This window comes from Myxine glutinosa, unplaced genomic scaffold (assembly GCF_964187855.1).
Source record: "Myxine glutinosa unplaced genomic scaffold, kmMyxGlut1.1 SCAFFOLD_2937, whole genome shotgun sequence".
NCBI lineage: Eukaryota > Metazoa > Chordata > Myxini > Myxiniformes > Myxinidae > Myxine > Myxine glutinosa.
The window spans coordinates 26,351-48,177 of NW_027619031.1; the positions used below are offsets into that span (position 1 = coordinate 26,351).

Here is a 21,827-nt window from a genome sequence, read left to right on the forward strand (position 1 = left end):
CTGGTTTAATGTGGTCGTGCAACATCTTCACTATGGACTCGGAGGTAACAGCATCATCCGACATCCTCGACGGCGAAATTAAGTCACACAGCAAACGGAAAACGTCCGCCAAAAGGGACGACAGAAGAATCGCTTTCTGCTTCCTCACCTGGACGATGTCATTAGCGATTAAATGAAAGATCAGCTGCTGCGCAAAAAGTTCAAAGTTGTCCCCACCATACTCCGGGAACTTTCCATACGACGTAGCCATGGTCCGAAAAACACAAAATCCTTGTCGCCAATTGTAATATCTTTTTCTTTTTTTTCCCCTTTTTTTGTATACAAGATCGAGGCTCGTGAAAGAGCTAACATTAATGACACAAAAAGTCAAACCGACACATAAAACACAAAAATAAGGGGAGCGGTAGACAAGTTGGGGAGAGAGGGGGAAGGACACAAACACAACATTTCAGAGCAGGGACATCAGGAGAAATGTGGGAGGGCTTTGGGGGAGGTGGGAGAGGTATAAAACACATGAACACTGCAAGGACTTCAAGGAAAGAAGTTAGAATTTCAAAAAAAGTGTATCTCGGGTGAATTAGCGGGGGTAGAAAAGATCAAGGTTTTGGATGGGGGAAGATAAGAGATGGTGGTGAACAACTGTTTTAAAGACCTGGAGGGAGGAGTGGAATTGAAGGGAGTGGGGGAGTTTGTTCCAGAGGCGGGAGAAAAGGGGAATGAAAGAGTGAGGGTGAGCAGAGAGCCTAGATTTTGGCAGTTTAACCATAAGAGGGTTGCAGGCAGATCTTGTGCGCCCTGAAGGAATATTGGTGGGACAGAGCACAGGGAGAGCTGGGGGAGCAAGGCCGGAGAGGAGTCGGTAAAAGACAGAAAGACCACCAACCTGCCTGCGGTGAGTGAGTGAAAGGCCCTCGGAGTTAGCTTCATCACAGGAAATTCAAATGATTCTGAAAGCTTTGGTTTCAACGGCGTGAAGCCGAGCTAGGTGTGAGGCAGGAGCACCGGCCCAGAGGGGGGAACAGTATTCCATTGAGCTGCGGATGAAAGCCTTGTATGTGGTGAGGAGCTCAGGTGGGCCAAGGAAGGACTTCGCACGACGGAGGATGCCCAGTCGTCGACTGGCTTTGGAGGCCAGCTTCGAAATGTGGTTTTCCCAAGAAAGATCATGGCAGATAGTGAGACCCAAAAGCTTGAGCGACAGAACTTCTTGGAGAGGATTGTTGAGAAAGTAGATGGGAGGGTTTTCCAGTCGGTCTTTTTGGAGAGCCATAGTAAGAGTGTGAGATTTGTCAGGATTGAAAGACATGTTCCACTTGTTTGACCAGTCTGTGATTTTGTCCAGGTCTGCAGAGAGTGAGGAGCCTGCAGACTGCCGATCTGAGGGATGAGGAATGGAGCGGCAGATAGTGGAGTTATCAGCAAAGAGATAGAGAGGATTTTCCAGAGAGTCGGAGAGATCACTGATGAAGACCAGAAATAGCACAGGGCCCAGAACACTACCTTGGGGAACTCCAGCCAGAACAGGAAGGGGAGATGAGAGAAATCCATTCAGGGCCACACATTGACTACGACCAGAGAGGAAGTCCGCAAGCCATGAGTGGAGATTTCCATGGATACCATAGGAGGAGAGTTTGGTGTGCAGAGCTGGGTGCCAGACCATATCGAAGGCACGTGATATGTCAAGTGAGACAGCTCTGATTTCCTGTTTGGCATTGAGGACCTCCATCCATTGTTGAGACAGCAGAAGCAACATGTCCACAGTAGAATGACCTGGTCTGAATCCAAATTGATGATCAGAGATCAAGCCATTGGAGAATAGGAAGGATTTGATATCCGAAGCAATGATGGATTCCATGACTTTGCTGATAATTGGAAGCAGGCTGATTGGTCTGTAGTTGCAAGGATCTGTTTTTGCACGTTTTTGTGTAAAGCGTTAAAGTTTGCTGATTTCCAAGATGCTGGCAGATGACCTTGAGCAAAAGAGAGGGTGAAAAGAACAGAGAGAGGGTGAGATAGAGCGGCAGAGCAGGATTTTAGGACCCGTGGGCTGATGCTGTCTGGTCCAGTTGCAGAATCAGAGTCGAGGTTTGACAAAAACTTCTCCACCTTGTCAGGAGAGAAGGACACAGAATCCAGGAGCAGTTGGGTTCGACTGGGAAAGGTGGGAACAGAGAGAGATGATTTTGGGACACAAGATTTTGAGGCAAACACAGAGTTGAGGCATTCGGCTTTGTCACGTGCTGTGTCAACTGTGTAGCCATTTGAGGTAAGGGAGGGGATGGAGGGGGAACAAACACCAGAAACGGATTTGACCAGACGCCACCAGGATTTGGAGGAAGGAGACAGGTTTGAGAGTTCAATCTTGAGTGTGGAGAGATAGCGCTTCCTGGCACTCCTGAGGGTAGACACACACTTGTTCCGAGCTTGGTGGAAGGAACTGAGATTGCCTTCAGTTGGATTTGCCTTCCAAGAGGCAAAGGCAAATTGATTCAGGGCAACTGCCTCACCACAAGATTCAGTGTACCACTGTACCAAGGACGGGAGGAAGGGTAAGACAACTGAAGACGAGATGGGATAAATCTGTGCATGAGAGAGAGCAGTTTGCTTTGTAAGAATTCCCAGGAAGAATTGATGTCAGACGCAGTAGAGATGGGAGACCAGTCCAGATGATTGATGGCTGCTTGCAGACCGTGCCAGTCAGCCTGAGTGAAATGCCAGACTCGTCAGCGCTGAGGAGGCTCTCTGAGAATGGCCAGAGAGATGTCCACTTGAACAAGCACATGATCAGAAGAACCGATTGGAGCAGAAGAAGAGCAGCAGACATTTGCAGGGAAGTTTGTCATAACCAAGTCCAGAAGAGAAGATACTCCATTGACTGAGATCCGGGTCGGGAAATTGACAGATTGTGTCAGTCCCAATGAGTCGCAGAAGTCCTTTGCTGAGGTGTCATGGCTGGTGAGAGAGGAACCCACACCCAGCCAGCTGGCATGATGACAGTTGAAGTCGCCACACATGAGGAAGAGAGAGTTTGGATGAGTTTGTAGAAGTTGGTCCATGTTGTCCGACAGCGAAATGTAAATGGAGTCATCACTGTTTGGAGGATGGTACAGAACACATATGAACAAAAGGTGGGAGAGGAAGCCATAGCCAGAGGTACTCCTGGGGGTGGGGTGGAGAGAGGGCAGTGCAAGGAGAGTGAGGAAGAGAGTTTTTGATTTAAAAAAATAGCCACCCCACCACCAGGACGAGGCTCAGGTCTATCATACCGGAGGAGGGAGTAACCAGGAAGAGATATTAAGGAATCAGAGACATCTTGAAGGAGGAAAGTTCCTGTTCAGCAGATCAAGTCTGGATTGTCAGAAGCAACCTGAATGGAGAGATCAATCAGGTTTGAGCGAAGGCCCCGGATGTTTGAGGTCCATACCGTTAATGAGGAGAGAGGGGGAGCATCGGGTGCAGGAGAGGGTAGGGGTGGGGTAGGGGCAGATGAAGGATGGGCGGGGGAGGTAGGAAGAGCAGTTAATCGTGTGTCAGAGATTACAGAAGAGTTACAAGAAAGGGAAGGATGAGAAGGACGAAAGGTTTGATGGTGATGGGATGAGGCACAGTGAGGAGTTGTTTGAGGGGGGGCAGAGGAAAATAGAAGGTTGGGGGAGGTGGAGGTATGAGATAGAAGGGAGACGAAGTGGGGAGGAGGCAGCTTTGAGAAGGAGGTGGGAGGAGGGAGAATTTGGGAGGGATGGTTGGGGGGGAGATTTGAAGGGGAGGGGCAAGGGGGGAGATTTGTAGGGGAGGGGAAAGGGGGGATGTTTGGAGGACGGTACAGAACACATATGAACAAAAGGTGGGAGAGGAAGCCATAGCCAGAGGTACTCCTGGGGGTGGGGTGGAGAGAGGGCAGTGCAAGGAGAGTGAGGAAGAGAGTTTTTGATAAAAAAAAATAGCCACCCCACCACCAGGACGAGGCTCAGGTCTATCATACCGGAGGAGGGAGTAACCAGGAGTGAGGCGGAGGGGAGGGCAAGGGGGGAGTTTAGGAGTGGAGGGGCAAGGGGGGAGTTTAGGAGGGGAGGGGCAAGGGGGGAGATTTGGAGGGGAGAGGCAAGGGGGGATATTTGGAGGGGAGGGGCAAGGGGGGATTTTAGGAGGGGAGGGCAAGGGGGGAGTTTAGGAGTGGTGGGGCAAGGGGGGAGTTTAGGAGGGGAGGGGCAAGTGGGGAGATTTGGAGGGGAGGGGCAAGGGGGGAGATTTGGAGGGGAGGGGCAAGGGGGAGTTTAGAAAGTGGATGATTAATGAAAGTTGAACATTTATAACAAATTGGGTTTATTGTGATTTTCAAGTTAGCGATCCGTTTAAGAATGATGGAGGAGGGGTGGAATGAATGAGAAATTAGAGCATGTAGTGAGAAAGAATTATAAGAGATTGAATATTTTTCTTGGATATGGAATGAGTTGAAGAGGAAATTGAAAGGAGCCTTTTAAATAGGAAGAAAAACAGCGTGTTGTAATAAACCACTGAATAAAACACTGCAGTGGAAAGTTTAAACATATTTAAACAGAACCGTGAAGAACGTCTTAGATTCACAAAGATACCAACGGGGAGAGGGCCTTGAGGGACAACCACGAGTCACGTGAACAGGGGAAAAGGTGGAAGGCAAGGGGATAATGGGGGCGGGGCGAACAGCACACGTGGACAGAGGTGCACAATGGGACAAAAGCACACGAGGAGAAAGGGAAATAAAAGTTGTTTTTTTTTGTTGTTTTTTTTCTTGGGAGGGGTGGGGGAGGGGGTTACAACGTTAGACAAAGAGTAGATGTTCGGGGAAGGTTGGGGAAGAAGGGAAAATCTAAAAACCTTGCAAAAACAGCGTAGGAAGGAACAAACTTCGACGGGGGAAGCCTGAGGCAAGGCTGCACACGCCCGGCAAACAGAAACGATAATGGATGCGCAAACAGGATGCGTTTGTGGTTCTGTCTGTCTGTCCGCGATAAACTCCGCGGTCTGTCTGTTTGTCTGTCTGTTTGTTTGTCACCGGCCTACAGGTCACAATTTTCAACCGATCTTCACGAAACGTCACCAAATGGTGGAGTTGGTCAAAAGCAAGAAGCCTGTTGTTTTTGGGGTCAAAAGGTCAACATAGGCCAAAGGTCACCAACTTTGCTAAATTTCTAAAATCCTCAATTTTTATCCGATTGACCTGAAATTTGAAGAGGACTTGCATATCTGGTCACTGAATTCAACCACAGTATTTTTGAGGTCAACATCAGCCAAAAGGTCAACATAGGCCAAATTTCTAAAATCCTCAATTTTCATCCAATTGACGTGAAATTTGAAGAGGACTTGCATATCTGGTCACTGAATTCAACCACCAATTATTTTTGAGGTCAACATAGGCCAAAAGGTCAACATAGGCCAAAATTCTAAAATCCTCAATTTTCATCCAATTGATTTGAAATTTGAAGAGGACTTGCATATCTGGTCACTGAATTCAACCACCAAGTATTTTTGAGGTCAACGTAGGCCAAAAGGTCAACATAGGCCAAAAGGTCAACATAGGCCAAAAGGTCAACATAGGCCAAGTTTCAAAAATCCTCAATTTTCATCCGATTGAATTGAAAATTGAACAGCATTTGCACATTGAGTCACTACATAGGGAAACTAACTATTTTTGAGGTCAAAAGGTCAAAGGTCAACTCAAGGTCAACCTTCCAAAATCATTTTTCATCTGAAAAATCGTCACTTTTCTTCCTATTGACCCGAGCTTTGATCAAGATTGTCAATTTTAATCCTGATGAAAGACAATTTGCTGTATCAATGGAATTTTTTTTCTTGGGAGGGTGGGGGTGGATTTTGCAAGTATCGTGCTCGCATGATGTCTTCTTGTTTATTTGTCTGTCTGTTTATTCTGACCAAATTTGGTGGAGAGATAGGGTATGTGACAAGGACGAAATGAGATTTTGGTGAAGATCCGGATCAGGGTCGGAATCCGAGAATTTTTAAGTGATTCGATCTTCACCATGGAGTGATAGAGCCAAAACCGATATATAACACGGTATCTCAAAAAGTTGAACACGAGTTATGACAAAACTTGGTGGATGAGTTGGTTAAATGACAAGAATAATCTGATTCGATTTTGGTTCAGGTCCGAATCCAGATCCGGCCTATCAGTGGGATACAAAACGTATAGACTGTTCAGCCTGGTGGAGGAATACACTACCGAGTGACGTTCTGGTTGTGGTATATTTTGCTCTAGGATTTGTCTTCACAACCTGCGTTTTTTAGGAAGCGCAGAATGAAATAATTGACGACGTTTAAAAAAGGTATTCAGTACTCCATTGTAAGGTGCATTATGGGCTGGCAGGATGGACTAACCTGGAGGTATCTGTAAGTTGCCTTTATCCTGGATTCGAATCTCGGTCCACCTATGCACTGTCACCCAAGAGTTTAATCAAGGTGCATGCCATCACTCGGATGGGCGTTATACTGGGAATCCCGTCTGTCTGGTTGTTAACGTTTCATGATCCCCATGGTGTACTATAAGAGTAGGCGAGCTATCGCCGACACCCTGAACAAATTACAAATTTCTGCCCTAACCTTAGTCGAACGCCAAGCCTAGCCAGCCGGTTCGTGAAAGACTTGGGCCACGCTTCCCCCGACTAACCCCACAAAAACGTGGGAATTGTGACCGGTAAAGAAGAAGAAGACTGTAACATGCATGGTGATTAGTAAATGTATTACTAAAGAGGAAACAAGGGGACGTGGTAAAAACCATCAAATGTGGAACTTCGAATCAAGTGCAGGACCTGAAACAAAAGCCTCCTTTTAGTGCAGGATTCATGTGTCATACAAACTTCTTAAGGGAAATCGATTTAATTTTAATGTCACCTGGAACGCTTTCCCTATACATTCCCATTCCCCATTCTCCTCTGTGCATTCTCCCAATCCCCCCCTCCACCCTCTCCTCCAAACCCTCCCTCTGTCCTCCCCTCTGTGTATTCTCACTCTATCTTCCCATTCCCCACATTTTCCCTGCCTTCTAATCCCCAACCTCCCTCGATCTTCCCTGTCCTCTCTGCCTTCTCTCCATCCTCCCTCTGTTTTCTCATTCTCCATAATTCCAAGAAATGACGTCATAGTCTCGTTTGTCTTCATCACCGATTGCAGGGGATTATTGATCTGCAAACAGCTGAGCACCATTAACCAATTATTGGGGATAGAGAAGGTTAGGAGGGAATGGGTGAAGGATGGGAGAGAAATGGGAGGTGGGGGCGGAAAGAAAGAGAAGGAAGAGGAAGAGAATAAGGAGGAAGACGAGGACTGGGCAACAAAACGGGTGGGTAGTAGATGCAGGGGGGCATAACTTGGACGTTTTCCCATTGTCAGGAGGAGGTGTGGCAATATCGGACTCGTTAGAGGAATGGAGTTTAATTAGCAATTAACAAGAGTAGCCGCTATAAGGTAGCGAAGATTATGATACACAACTACACAACTGCACATCTACACAACTGCACATCTACACAACTGCACAGCCATACAACTACACAACCACACAACTAAAACCTACACTACACAGCTACACAACTGCACCACTACACAGCTACACAACTGCACATCTACACAACTGCACAGCCATACAACTACACAACCACACAACTAAAACCTACACTACACAGCTACACAACTGCACCACTACACAGCTACACAACTGCACATCTACACAACTGCACATCTACACAACTGCACATCTACACAACTGCACATCTACACAACTACACAGCCATACAACTACACAACCACACAACTAAAACCTACGCAACTACACAACTACACAGACATACAACTACAAGCTACACAACTGCACAGACATACAAGCTACACAGCTACACAGACATACAAGCTACACAGCTACACAACTACACAGACATACAGGCTACACAACTACACAGACATACAAGCTACACAGCTACACGGCTACACAACTACACAGCCATACAACTACACAACCACACAACTAAAACATACGCAACTACACAACTACACAGACATACAACTACAAGCTACACAGCTACACAACTGCACAGACATACAAGCTACACAGCTACACAACTACACAGTACACAGCCATACAACTACACAACCACACAACTAAAACCTACACAGCTACACAGCTACACAACTACACAGCCATACAACTACACAACCACACAACTAAAACCTACGCAACTACACAACTACACAGACATACAACTACAAGCTACACAACTGCACAGACATACAAGCTACACAGCTACACAACTACACAGACATACAAGCTACACAGCTACACAACTACACAGACATACAAGCTACACAGCTACACAACTACACAGTAATCAAAATACAGGAAAAGACTTCAATTCAGCCCCTTTCGTCTGTGTTCATAAAAGCCCCCAACCAAAACCCTTGATAAAAAGATGATAAAAAGCGCTCCCTAAATCGTGTGGCTGGTGGGGTACACGTTGAAGGAAGAAGAGGTAGAGAAGGGAGAAGAGGTACAGACAGCACTTCACAATATAGATGTGGAGGAGGTGCGGGGGGGATTTTCTGTAATTTTAAAAAATTTTTTTTTTAAAAAATGGGGGGGGGGGGGGGAGGGACGGGGAAGGGGAAGGGGGTAGTGACCAGTTGGTAGTTGTTGAATGAAAACATGGCATGTAAACGCTTGAGTACTATTACTTTGTGACGTGTCATCATTATTCATGACGTAGAGATTTCTGCATCGATAAAATAATGACACCTGATCCTGAATCTGCAGTATCCTTGTATTTGGCAGAAGAGGCCAGGTATGTTTATTGTATTCAGCGTTTAATTCCACGTTTATCCAGGTGACCTTGTTAGACATGCACCATTCGCGAGAATGACGTAAGGGTCGTGATCTCTTTGTTCATTCCTCGCCACACTGCGAGTTGCTGTTCATACGTTATCTACAAAGTACGTAATACCATGTACACTGGCTCAATTGGGAACTGCACATCTACTCGACTCGATACCGACCTCTCAAAGCGCGAACAGAATCCCAAAGAAGCACGAAGCTTAGATCGATGACGTCATCAACAGACGATGATGTCATCTAGATGTAAAAAAAAATTTTTTTTTTGCCAGTGCGGCATATTTCATACTCAGATGATTCGACGAACCAAAAGGCATTTATCGTTGCGGTTTTCTGGGAATATGACGTCATTGTATCAATATACCCGGTTTTTTTTTTACTGCTCTTCTAAGGATAACGTCATCCTGGAAGGAGAGGGCGTGGAGCGGGAATGGCACGCCCGCTGTGGGATTGCTAACTTATGGAGGCACCCCGCAGTTTGGAACAGGTGCAGCTCCTCGGTGCGGGTAAAGGTGCCTCTGTGCTTCAGCACCGTCTGTGAAAGAGGAACCTCCAAAGGTGCGTGTTTCTCCCGTTCGCTCTTGGTTCCGCACGAACTTATGTGCATCGATTACCTCGCGGTGCCTTTGTCATTTTGCTGTTGCAACTTGGATTCCATAATGAGACATAATGAATCCAGCACCCTTTGGCTCTTTGCGGATTTCCCTCGAGAGTTCCGCTACAAAGTGCCCTCGTGTGTCTTTGTTCAATGTCTAAGCCAATGTCTTTGAATTAGATCCTCGGTGTGTTCTGCGAAATAATGGCTACACTTCAGCCCATGCGGAGCACAGCCATGAGCGGAGATGCCACCAAAGGGAGACGAGACAGGTGGAGTGCTTATAAAGGGCGTGGCACCTACCTAGGGACCGCCATAGCCATGTGGCGGTCATTTCTTAGACCGAATACGCAAGTTTAACGATGGACCTTTGGCGCTAATTCCGCCGTTCCAAGCTGCCGGCGGACGATTCCCCGGAGATGTTGAAATTCGGAGCGGAGTGTACAGCTGGGAAAATGACCCCCAGGATGGTGAATCTGCTGATTTACGATCTTCGGATGCGATGTAATGCTCTGTTCCGGAGAGCCGAGCGAAATCCCAGGCTCAAGTATCGTAAAAAGACCTAGTTTGCACGCTGAGGGTCATGTACCTCATATCGGTTTCAAACATCGATGTATAGCCGATTGCTGTTGGTGGTGGATATCTGAAGACCATTTCCATGTACAATGTATGTTTTCCATGATCACACTCCTGTTTTCAATTCCGCAGCCAGAAAACGGGTTCGGTAGGACCAAGCGTAGTTTGGATTCGCTTCGAAAGGAGGCTTCCGCAAGATGAGGGCTGCAGTTTGTTTGTGTGATGTCACCACAAGGAATGCCATTTGTTTAAGGTTGCTTTTATTGCTCACAATGCTGGAAAGGTGTCTGATTTCAGGTTGGAAGTGGAACCACCCTCCCGAGGCTACTCTTTTCCCCTTCTTCCCTCCAAGGCTCCAAGCAGACAGTGCACCGTATCATTGTGTATGATACGGTGCACTGTATCATGTGTGCATATCATGTGTGCTCGTATCATTCCCCATCCTGACCCTTGATCTTTATTACCCCCATTTACCCTTCCTAACCCAACCACCTAACTTGCTGGTTTCAGTGTCTCCTCTCCCTCTTCCTTTATTTAAATCGATGGTCAAAGACAACCTGTTGATCTTTTTACTATATTACCTGTAACCCTCCCTGTAGGTGATTAGCTGGGATCTCCAAGATTCCGTTGGCTCGCACAATATCCCGATTATAGCCATGCTGAAGTGTGTTCTCCTTGGGGATGGTGCTGTGGGAAAGACCAGCTTGCTTATGAGTTATGCAAATGACCAGTTTCCAGAGGAATATGCACCTACGGTGTTTGACCACTACGCAGGTAACATGCATGCTCTCTGTATCACCCTTTTTGTTACAAAGTTTCTTTCATACCTTTTTAACCTCAACATGTTGACAGTTTTTTTTTTATCATTGATTAGCTTTTTTAGTCTTGCCCCGAAGGGGATGTGAGACTATTACTCTGTGTGTGTGTGTGTGTGTGTGTGTGTGTGTGTGTGTGTGTGTGTGTGTGTGTGTGTGTGTGTGTGTGTGTGTGTGTGTGTGTGTGTGTGCGTTTGTCTGCATCCATATACTTTTGCTTTAAAAATGTGTTTCTCTGCAACCGCTTATCTGATCCATGCGAAACTTTAAACATAGGAGGGTCTCCCAATCGATAATATTGTATTGCTGATCGTGACGTCATAAGTCACATGTTATGACAGCCATTTCCATTAAATGAAAAAAATGACCATTTTCGCAGAAACCGCTCAACAAGAAAAAATTGAAACTTGGCATTGGTCATCAACTCCCCATGGGGTATATAGGGTAATAGTGATGACATCATCAGTGAAGTGGTATTCCAGCCATAATTAGTTGAATTGAAATTTTCATCCGAAAAATCTGAAACTTCAACTTTGACCTGATGTGAGTGGAGAATTACATTTATGATGTTCATAACCCATGCCAAGAAACTATGTGACATGATAAGGGTGCATGGATGACATGTACATGGGCCATAATAGTAGTGTGTTCAGACTTCAGTTAACGATGGTATTTTTGTTCAGAATGAACACGTGAAGCGAGACTATGTGCTCCATGAGTGCCGTTCTAGTTCAAAGCTTGTTTTTTTTTTGCATATACTTTTTTGTATTTTTCCTTTGTCTAATTATTTGAAACATATTTGCTTATATTTTGTCATTTCTTTTTCATATAACACCTGATGTAGAGTAGTAGTAAAATCTCATTCCTCCTTAAATAATACTATTTACCATCTCGTTATTTATATATATATAGATATATATATATATATATTGTTACGGATCCGGGGGACGGCACTCCTGTTAGCAAGGGGGGGGGGGGGGGGTTAATCCCCTTGTCCTGTTAAGCTGGCCGTCCGACCGGTCCTGGAACTATCTTGCCACTTCCGGTCAGCGCTGAATAGGGTGTAGGCCAATTATTCTTATGACCTAAGTACCAGCGCCTTCCGGTAAGCGAGGAAATGCGCCCCGCCCGAGCCGCGACTATAATGGACACGCCGAGCGAAGCGAGCCACGACTCAGGCCGTTAACAAAAGACTAAACCCGATTATAAAGCAGTTTGGCCAAAATCGCGCCACAGGTACTCAATCGGAAGAAGGGACTAAAGCGATCGGATGAGAATGAAACCAAAGAATAAGGAGGAACAGGTATTTATTAATTATTTACACAAAACCAAAGAAAGAGGAGGAACGAAAGTAATATACAGAAGAAGAAGAAGAATACACAGAGCAAACCTTAAAACAAGCTTATATTATATCCCAGACAACAAACAGGACAGACAACGGACTAACACGACAAGGGGAATTGCAGGCAGGAATGGCTGGACGAAGGAGAAGGGTCCGTGCGGGACAGCAGGGCTGGCAGGTTCGGCAGGGTACAGCAAGGAGGTCCGCTCCAGCTCCACGCTGGAAGCGAGCAGCCGGCGGCAGGTACACGTATTCGTTTCACGTGGTAGGGCTGTTTGAAGCAGCTTGTCAGAGCTCCGCGCAGCTTCGTCTCTCTCTCTGCCTTCTCACCGACTCGCCTCCAACTTCTCGGTTCGGCTGGATCACTCCTCTCCCTCTCGTGCCTTCTCACCCACTCTCCTTCCAACTCCCACTCGCTCTCCTCCACCTCCCTCTTGCTCTCCTCCACCTCCCTTTTGCTCTCCTCCACCTCCCTCTTGCTCTCCTCCACCTCCCTCTTGCTCTCCTCCACCTCCCTCTTGCTCTCCTCCACCTCCCTCTTGCTCTCCTCCACCTCCCTCTTGCTCTCCTCCACCTCCCTCTTGCTCTCCTCCACCTCCCTCTTGCTCTCCTCCACCTCCCTCTTGCTCTCCTCCACCTCCCTCTTGCTCTCCTCCACCTCCCTCTTGCTCTCCTCCACCTCCCTCTTGCTCTCCTCCACCTCCCTCTTGCTCTCCTCCACATCCCTCCTGCTCTCCTCCACATCCCTCTTGCCCTCCTTCCCCTCATGCCTGTCCTCCTTCACCTCCCTCTTGCCCTCCTCCACCTCGTGCCTGCCCTCCTTCACCTCCCTCTTGCCCTCCTCCACCTCATGCCTGTCCTCCTCCACCTCCCTCTTGCCCTCCTCCACCTCCCTCTTGCCCTCCTCCACCTCCACCTCGTGCCTGCCATCCTCCACCTTGTGCCTGACCTCCACCACCTCCCTCTCCCTCTTGCACTCCTCCATCTCCCTCTTGCCCTCCTCCATCTCCCTCTTGCTCTCCTCCACCTCCCTCCTGCCCTCCTCCACTTCCCTCTTGCCCTCCTCCACCTCATGCCTGTCCTCCTTCACCTCCCTCTTGCCCTCCTCCACCTCGTGCCTGCCCTCCTCCACCTCATGCCTGTCCTCCTCCACCTCCCTCTTGCCCTCCTCCACCTCCCTTTTGCCCTCCTCCACCTCTCTTGCCCTCCTCCACCTCCCTCTTGCCCTCCTCCACCTCCCTCTTGCCCTCCTCCACCTCCCTCTTGCCCTCCTCCACCTCCCTCTTGCCCTCCTCCACCTCCCTCTTGCCCTCCTCCACCTCCCTCTTGCCCTCCTCCACCTCCCTCTTGCCCTCCTCCACCTCCCACATGCCCTCCTCCACTTCCCACTTGCCCTCCTCCACCTCCCTCTTGCCCTCCTCCACCTCCCTCTTGCTCTCCTCCACCTCCCTCTTGCTCTCCTCCACCTCCCTCTTGCTCTCCTCCACCTCCACCTCCCTCTTGCTCTCCTCCACCTCCCCCTTGCTCTCCTCCGAGATTGAGCACATGGGCAATGGCGTCTTGTGGGATAGAAAACCATTCGTACTGCTTTTGAAGGGAACAAAAAGGACCTATCTTATTTGATTAATGCAACGTAGAGTTAAACTATTGGAAACACAGCCTTACCTGAAACACATAACAATGAAATAACTATGAAGAGGGCCTATGGTTCGCTACGTGTTGCGATGTGGACTAACTAGGGGACGACCTTTGACCTTGACAATGAATGGAGGTATTTACACAGAGAATTATTTACAAAGGGTATATTTACAACAATTTACACAGTGCAGGGTTCTCAAAACCCCAACAATGTGTGTGTGTGTGTGTGTGTGTGTGTGTGTGTGTGTGTGTGTGTGTGTGTGTGTGTGTGTGTGTGTGTGTGTGTGTATATATATATATATATATATATATATGTATATATACAGTCACGTGAAAAAGTAAGTACACCTCATGTAAAGTTTTGACTTTTCAACATATTTCAACATAGAGCTATTTGATCTTCATTTCAACAATATTGATACATAAAGGTGATATAATATAACAAATATCATGAAACATTTCCATTTTGTAGTCCATTGTATAATTTAAATAAACATAAATGCAAATTTCGCATGTGGAAAAAGTAAGTACACCCTTGGCTCCAATAGGTGGTATTGCCCCCTTTGGCAGAAACAACCTCAAGTAGGCGTTTCTTATAACTGTCTACCAGTCTCTGACATCGACTGGGAGAAATTTTTGCCCACTTCTCCATGCAGAATTCTTTCAGATGTGCGATGTTTGAGGGGTTTCTTGCATGCACAGCTCGTTTCAAATCCCCCCCACAACATCTCGATGGGATTTAGATCCGGGCTTTGACTTGGCCATTCCAGAACCCTCCATTTCTTTATTTTCAGCCATTCCTTGGTGGATATTACTGGTATGTTTAGGGTCATTGTCATGTTGCAAGGTCCACCTTCGGTTGAGCTTCAACTTTCCGACAGATGGCCTCGCATTATCCTCAAGCACCCTCTGGTACAATGAAGAATTAATAGTGGATTATATGATGGTGATCAGCCCAGGCCTTGATGCAGCAAAGCTGCCCCAAACCATAATATTTCCACCACCATGCTTTACAGTTGGTATCAGGTTTTTGTGGTCAAATGCTGTCTTTGGTTTACACCAAACACGTCTTCTGGTACTGTGGCCAAATAGCTCCACCTTTGACTCATCTGTCCAGAGCACATTGTTCCAGAAGTGCTGGTCTTTGCCTCGATGTTGATTGGCAAACTTTAATCTTGCTCTGATGTTCTTTCTGGACAGCAAAGGTTTCCTCCTGGCACACCTCCCATGTAGATCAAATTTGTGCAGCCTCTTTCTAATGGGAGCCCTGGTGTTGGCTTAGCGGCTAGGGTGCCAGCTTAGGATCCTAGGATCCTGGGTTCGAATCCCGGTCGATCGCTGAATTAAAGCCAGGGGGGTTGACTCAGCCTGTCATCCTTCCGAGGTCGGCTAATTGAGTACCAGTTCACTGGTAATTCCCTATTTGTCGTAAAAGGCGACAAACAGGGTTGGCGGCAGGAAGGGCATCCGGCCATAAAACATTGCTTCAAAATGGGGACCAACAAAAACAACAACACCACGGTGCCCGAAAAAGGCCAACCCCCGCTTTGCGGGGAAAAATGGCCTCTAAAGGTGGTTATTTTTTTTTCTAATGGTAGACTCGTGCACTTTGACATCAACAGTGGCAAGAGCTCCCTGTAGGTCCCGTGGATAACATTCTGGGGGTTTTAGAGACTTATTTCAGCATCTTGCGGTCTGCTCTCGGGCTGAACCTGCTGGGGCGGCCTGGCCCGAACAAGTTGGCAGTTGTTTGGAATCTTCTCCACTTGTAGATAATCTTCCGGACAGTCGAATGATTCATTTCAAATTGTTTGGAGATCTTTTTAAATCCCTTCCCAGACTCGTAGGCATCTATAACCTTCTTTCTGAACGCCTCAGAGAGCTCTTTTGATCTAAGCATGGTGACGCCGCACACTTCAACAACAAAGAGCAAACCAAACGAAATGTCTGAAGTTTAAATAAGACAGGTTCCTCCAAGATCCTCTCTAACGATGTTTTAATCATTTGCATCTGAGCTGGTGCACCTGATTCTAATTTTAGGTATTTGAAGTAGTGATAAATGTAGGGGTGTACTTACTTTTTCCACATGCGAAATTTGCATTTATGTTTTAAATTAAACAATGGACTACAAAATGGAAATGTTTCATGATATTTGTTATATTATATCACCTTTATCTATCGATATTGTTGAAATGAAGATCAAATTGCTGTATGTTGAAAAAGTCAAAACTTTACATGGGGTGTACTTACTTTTTCACGTGACTGTATATACAGTGCATTCAGAAAGTATTCAGACCCCTTCACTTTTTTCACATTTTGTTATGTTGCAGCCTCATGCTGAAATCGTTTAAATTCATTTTTTCCCTCATCAATCTACACAGTACCCCGTCATGACAAAGATAAAACAGGATTTTAGAAAGTTTTGCAAATTTATTAAAAAGATAAAACTGAAATATCACTTTGACATAAGTATTCATACCCTTTGCTATGACACTTGAAATTTAGTTCAGGTGCCTCCCATTTCTCTTGATCATCTTTCAGATGTTTCTACACGTTGATTGGAGTCCACCTGCGGTAAATTCAATTGATTGGACATGATTTCGAAAGGCACACACCTGTCTATATAAGGCCTCACAGCTGACAATGCATATCAGAGCAAAAATCAAGCCATGAGGTCGAAGGAACTGCCTGCAGAGCTCAGAGACAGGATTGTTTCGAGGCACAGATTTGGGGAAGCCGACAAAAAATTTCTGCTGCATTAAAGGTTCCCAAGAGCACAGTGGCCTGCATAATTCTTAAATGGAAGAAGTTTGGAACAACCAGGACTCTTCCTAGAGCTGGCCACCCGGCCAAACTGAGCAATCGGGGGAGAGGGGCCTTGGTAAAAGAGGTGACCAAGAACCCGATGGTCATTGGCTGAGCTCCAGAGATCCTGTGTGGAGATGGGAGAAACTTCCAGAAGGACAACCATCACTGCAACACTCCACCGATCTGGGCTTTATGGCAGAGTGGCCAGACGGAAGCCTCTCCTCAGTGAAAGACACATGAAAGCCCACTTGGAGTTTGCAAAAAAGCACCTGTGACTCTCAGACTCTCAGACTGAGAAACAAGACTCTGTGGTCTGATGAAACCAAGATTGAACTGTTTGGCTTCTGTCTTCTGCACACATACCAATACCCTCACCTGCCATGCCGTTACTCTCAACGGCCCCCTACTCTAAATTATTCATGTCCCAATTTAAATGAGCAAGTACCGAACCCTGGGACAGTTTCCATCAAGGCACCTTACCTTACCTTGATGCACAGGTAGTTGCAGGTTGGTCGGGTCCAAGAGTGCCATCCACCCTACAGGATCGCAAAATTTATCCCATGGGGCCAATCCAATTCTTCCAAATTTCCTTTTAGCCCACTGTACTGGCAAGTATGTGGATCCGCCTCCTCCGGTGACCTTTACTACACTACTACATTTGGCTACGACAACTCCGCCCCTCTACTGTGCAAGTGCCATCGGGACAAACTGAGCAGCCGAAACGCCAACATGGCCCATGAGTGTCCATAAGGGTGCGACCCACCATCCATCCTTTGGCCCCCTGCCAGGAACATGGCTGCACTAGCCCCAAGCTGGGCAATGTGGTGAGCACCTGCTGCCAACTCCACCATTCCCAAAACCTCGGACCTGGGGGGAACGGTCGCAGTGCGTGGCATCCACATCACGTCCCCTGCACCTCTCACATCCCCCAGTCTACTCACATTCAGCCCCCATTGCCCACACACGCTTCTCCATACACATGCCAGCCGAGCATGGCCCTGTATGCTCGGCTCGTTACAAATTCCCATTCTTCAAACCCATGGCTCTCTTCCCAAGCTGAGAGTCTCTTCCCAACCCCTATCCCCTATTTGGCTCACTTCCAAATTCTTCGAGCTCCCCAACCCGCTTGGCTACATCACTCGCTTCCGCCATCTGCGGTGAAAAAGCAGTTCTCCCGCCCGCGTATTTTTACCTCAGAGAAAAAAAATCAATTTTAATTTCTCGAGAACGCGATGTTGCGCCTCCTACACCCCAATTGACTATAAAATTTGGATATCGGTACTACAATCGATACTCCTCCCGAGAGGAAGAGAGAGCCGATTAGCAAATTTTTATATCCAAATACTGAGCACAATGTGCCCTCAGCGGGTATGGAACGCGCAACCTTCAAACACCGAGTGTCCGAGGTTCGAATCCAACACTCCTGACACTAGTCACATGACTACCCTTGGTGAACACCTTAGGGTAGCACGGATGACCAAATGAGCTGTTCCTCCGAGGCATTCAGTTCAAATGTCGGAGAATACGCGTGGGGAAGCAAGAGGGAGGGGGAGTAACCGGGGAGCTTCCCTTCATGGGTCCCAACGCAGTCTTCAACCTGTAATAAATAAACTCAAACAACACGAAAATGTACTGTACAAAAATACCGGCTTTATTAAAGAAATACCGGTAATCAAATAATGCACGATAAAATAAAACAAATTCCTAAATGGAGCGCTCCCACAACAGACCCAAACACAGGCAAAGGTAAAAATAACGTTATATAAAATAAATGTGTGTGGTTGGCACTTAACTCTCTTTGCTCGGCTTGAACCCCCATCACGAGTCGTCCAGGCCACGTGTACCTTCACAGGAAACGCATGCCGGTTGGCGCCAACTCGTGGCTGAAAAAGTCTGCCTCCGCCAGACCCTGCTTTCCTAGTTGTGTGTCCTTCTTCCGACCATCCAAACTCCCAATGTTCCCGCACCGGAGCGCTCAAAACTCCGGCCGTTCGATGTTGCAGAGGGAATCGACTATCCCGCTGGTGCCGACACACAAAACCGAGGAACGAAACCAAGAACGAATCCACGAACGTTTCGTTCCCCCAGGAGCCAGTGAATGAATCACGAACAAGAGAGAATCAGTCCACGGCACGGCCGAAAGACAATGAACCAAGCCCAGCGAGCGATGCCAAGACGAGGAGACCGCCGGTCAATCCACCATCCAGCCAGGAGAGCCGTCCATGATCCAGCACCCGAGAGACAGAGATGTTAGGATCCCCAGTTTTTTATAATCCATCCCCTGACGTCACCCTCCTCCTCCTCCAACCAGTCCATGCCAACTCGCCCGCTCCAGAACGTTCTCGCTCACGTCATCCTCTAAGTCTAACAAATCCCCGAGCGCCTCACACTCCCTCTAACCAATCACTGCTCTTGGGGGCGTGACCCCACGGACCTGCCTGCGCCGTGCGCCTCCCAAATCGGGGTTGTCAGCGGTAGGGCTCGATGCATGACTTCCGGTAGGTTTTTATTAATAATGAGCTGTTTAATGGGCGATTTCTGTAAGTGTCTATGGTGCGGTGCCAAAAGGGACATAGGACATAAATTACAACGGTAACGACGTACAATGGATTATTACCCATAATTCCTGAGCTAATTAACATACCCCACTCCTCATAATGGGGACGAATATACACTTAATCCGAACACAGTCTACCGGATCCCTACTTATCGTACATCAAGGTGGTTCTTCTTCTTTGCGACAGTCGGAGCACGCTAATCTATACACTCTACCTGGTCTATGGTATCAATTGTCTAATGCTCTAACCCCTACAAACGTAACAATATACATATATATGTGTGTATATATATATATATATATATATATATATATATATATATATATATACACACACACACACACACAGTCACGTGAAAAAGTAAGTACACCCCATGTAAAGTTTTGACTTTTTCAACATATTTCAACATTCATCTATTTGATCTTCATTTCAACAATATTGACAGATAAAGGTGATATAATATAACAAATATCATGAAACAATTACATTTTGTAGTCCATTGTATAATTTAAATAAACATAAATGCAAATTTCGCATGTGGAAAAAGTAAGTACACCCCTACATTTATCACTACTTCAAATACCTAAAATTAGAATCAGGTGCACCAGCTCAGGTGCAAATGATTAGAACATCATTAGAGATGATCTTGGAGGAACCTGTCTTATTTAAACCTCAGACATTTAGTTTGGTTTGCTCTTTGTTGTTGATGTGTGCGGCGTCACCATGCCTAGATCAAAAGAGCTCTCTGAGGCCTACAGAAAGAAGGTTATAGATGCCTACGAGTCTGGGAAGGGATTTAAAAAGATCTCCAAACAATTTGAAATCAATCATTCGACTGTCCGGAAGATCATCTACAAGTGGAGAAGATTCGAAACAACTGCCAACTTGTTCAGGCCAGGCCGCCCCAACAAGTTCAGCCCGAGAGCAGACCGCAAGATGCTGAAAGAAGTCTCTAAGAACCCCCAGAATGTCATCACGGGACCTACAGGTAGCTCTTGCCACTGTTGATGTCAACATGCACGAGTCTACCATTTGAAAGAGGCTGCACAAATTTGATCTACATGGGAGGTGTGCCAGGAGGAAACCTTTCCTGTCCAGAAAGGACGCTGCTCAGCGTCGACGAGTCTGGCATTTCACTCAGGCCAACTGGCACGGTCTTCAAGCAGCCATCAATCATCTGGACTGGTCTCCCATCTCTACCACCTCTGACATCAACTCATCCTGGGAATTCTTCCAAAGTAAATTGCTCTCTCTCATGCACAGATTTATCCCATCTCGTCTTCAGTTGTCATACCCTTCCTCCCGTCCATGGTACACGGAATCTTGTGGTGAGGCTGTTGCCCAGAAACAACTTGCCTTCGTCTCCTGGAAAGCAAATCCAACGGAAGGAAATCTCATTTCCTTTCACAAAGCCCGAAACAAGTGTGTGTCCACCCTCAGGAGAGCCAGGAAACAATATCTCTCCGTTCTCAAGACCGAACTCTCTTATCTGTCTCCCTCTTCCAAATCCTGGTGGCGTCTGGTCAAATCCGTTTCTGGTGTTTGTTCCCCCTCCATCCCCTCCCTTACCTCAAACGGCTACACAGCTGACTCCGCACGTGAAAAAGCTGAATGCCTCAACTCTGTGTTTGCCTCTAAATCTTGTGTCCCAAACCCATCCCTCTCTGTACCCACCATACCCAGTCGTACCCTGCTGCTCCTGGACTCCGTGTCCTTTCCTCCTGACAAGGTGGAAAAGTTTCTGTCAACCCTCGACTCTGATTCTGCAACTGGACCCGACGGCATCAGCCCACGGGTCCTAAAATCCTGCTCTGCTGCTCTATCTCACCCTCTCTCTGTTCTCTTCACCCTCTCTTTTGCTCAAGGTCAACTGCCATCTGCTTGGAAATCAGCCAACATCACCGCTTTGCACAAAAAAGGTGCAAAAACAGATCCTAGCAACTACAGACCAATCAGCCTTCTCCCAATTATCAGCAAAGTCATGGAATCCATCATTGCTTCTGATATGAAATCTTTCCTCTTCTCCAATGGCTTGATCTCTGATCATCAATTTGGTTTCAGACCAGGTCACTCTACTCTGGACATGCTGCTTCTGCTGTCTCAACAATGGATGGAGGTCCTCAATGCCAAACAGGAAATTAGAGCTGTCTCCCTCGACATATCACGTGCCTTCGACACGGTCTGGCACCCCGCTCTGCTCACCAAACTCTCCTCCTTTGGTATCCATGGAAATCTCCACGCATGGCTGGCGGACTTCCTCTCTAGTCGTCGTCAACGTGTGGCCCTGAATGGGTTTCTCTCATCTCCTCTTCCTGTTCAGGCTGGAGTTCCCCAAGGCAGTGTTCTGGGCCCCGTGCTTTTTCTGGTCTTCATCAATGATCTCTCTGACTCTCTCGAAAATCCTCTCTATCTCTTTGCTGATGACTCCACTCTCTGCCGCTCCATTCCTCTTCCCTCAGATCGGCAGTCTGCTGCCTCCTCACTCTCTGAAGACCTGGACAAAATCACAGACTGGTCAAACAAGTGGAACATGTCTTTCAATCCTGACAAATCTCACACTCTTACTATGTCTCTCCGAAAAGATCGACTGGACAACCCTCCCATCTACTTTCTCAACAATCCTCTC

General features: G+C 47.0%; 1 protein-coding gene across 1 annotated transcript; it reads right to left on the bottom strand.

Moving 5' to 3' along the window:
• Positions 1 to 11,382: 11,382 nt before the first annotated feature.
• LOC144889346 (uncharacterized) lies at positions 11,383 to 13,744 on the bottom strand. The gene is made up of 3 exons (XM_078769539.1): positions 13,631 to 13,744; positions 12,589 to 13,035; positions 11,383 to 11,445 (listed from the first exon to the last, which is right to left on the bottom strand). Exons 1-3 carry the CDS (start codon positions 13,742 to 13,744, stop codon positions 11,383 to 11,385), a joined length of 624 nt encoding a protein of 207 aa, XP_078625665.1.
• Positions 13,745 to 21,827: the final 8,083 nt, after the last annotated feature.

What these genes read in the sequence shown, in the direction of transcription:
- LOC144889346 (XM_078769539.1), bottom strand. Translation starts at nt 13,744, where the DNA reads ATGTGCTCAATCTCGGAGGAGAGCAAGGGGGAGGTGGAGGAGAGCAAG. An exon ending in AGAGGGAGGTGGAGGAGAGC is followed by an intron (nt 13,036 to 13,630) that starts AAGAGGGAGGTG and finishes GAGGTGGAGGAG; the next exon opens with GGCAAGAGGGAGGTGAAGGA. An exon ending in GGGAGTTGGAAGGAGAGTGG is followed by an intron (nt 11,446 to 12,588) that starts GTGAGAAGGCAC and finishes CATGTCACATAG; the next exon opens with TTTCTTGGCATGGGTTATGA.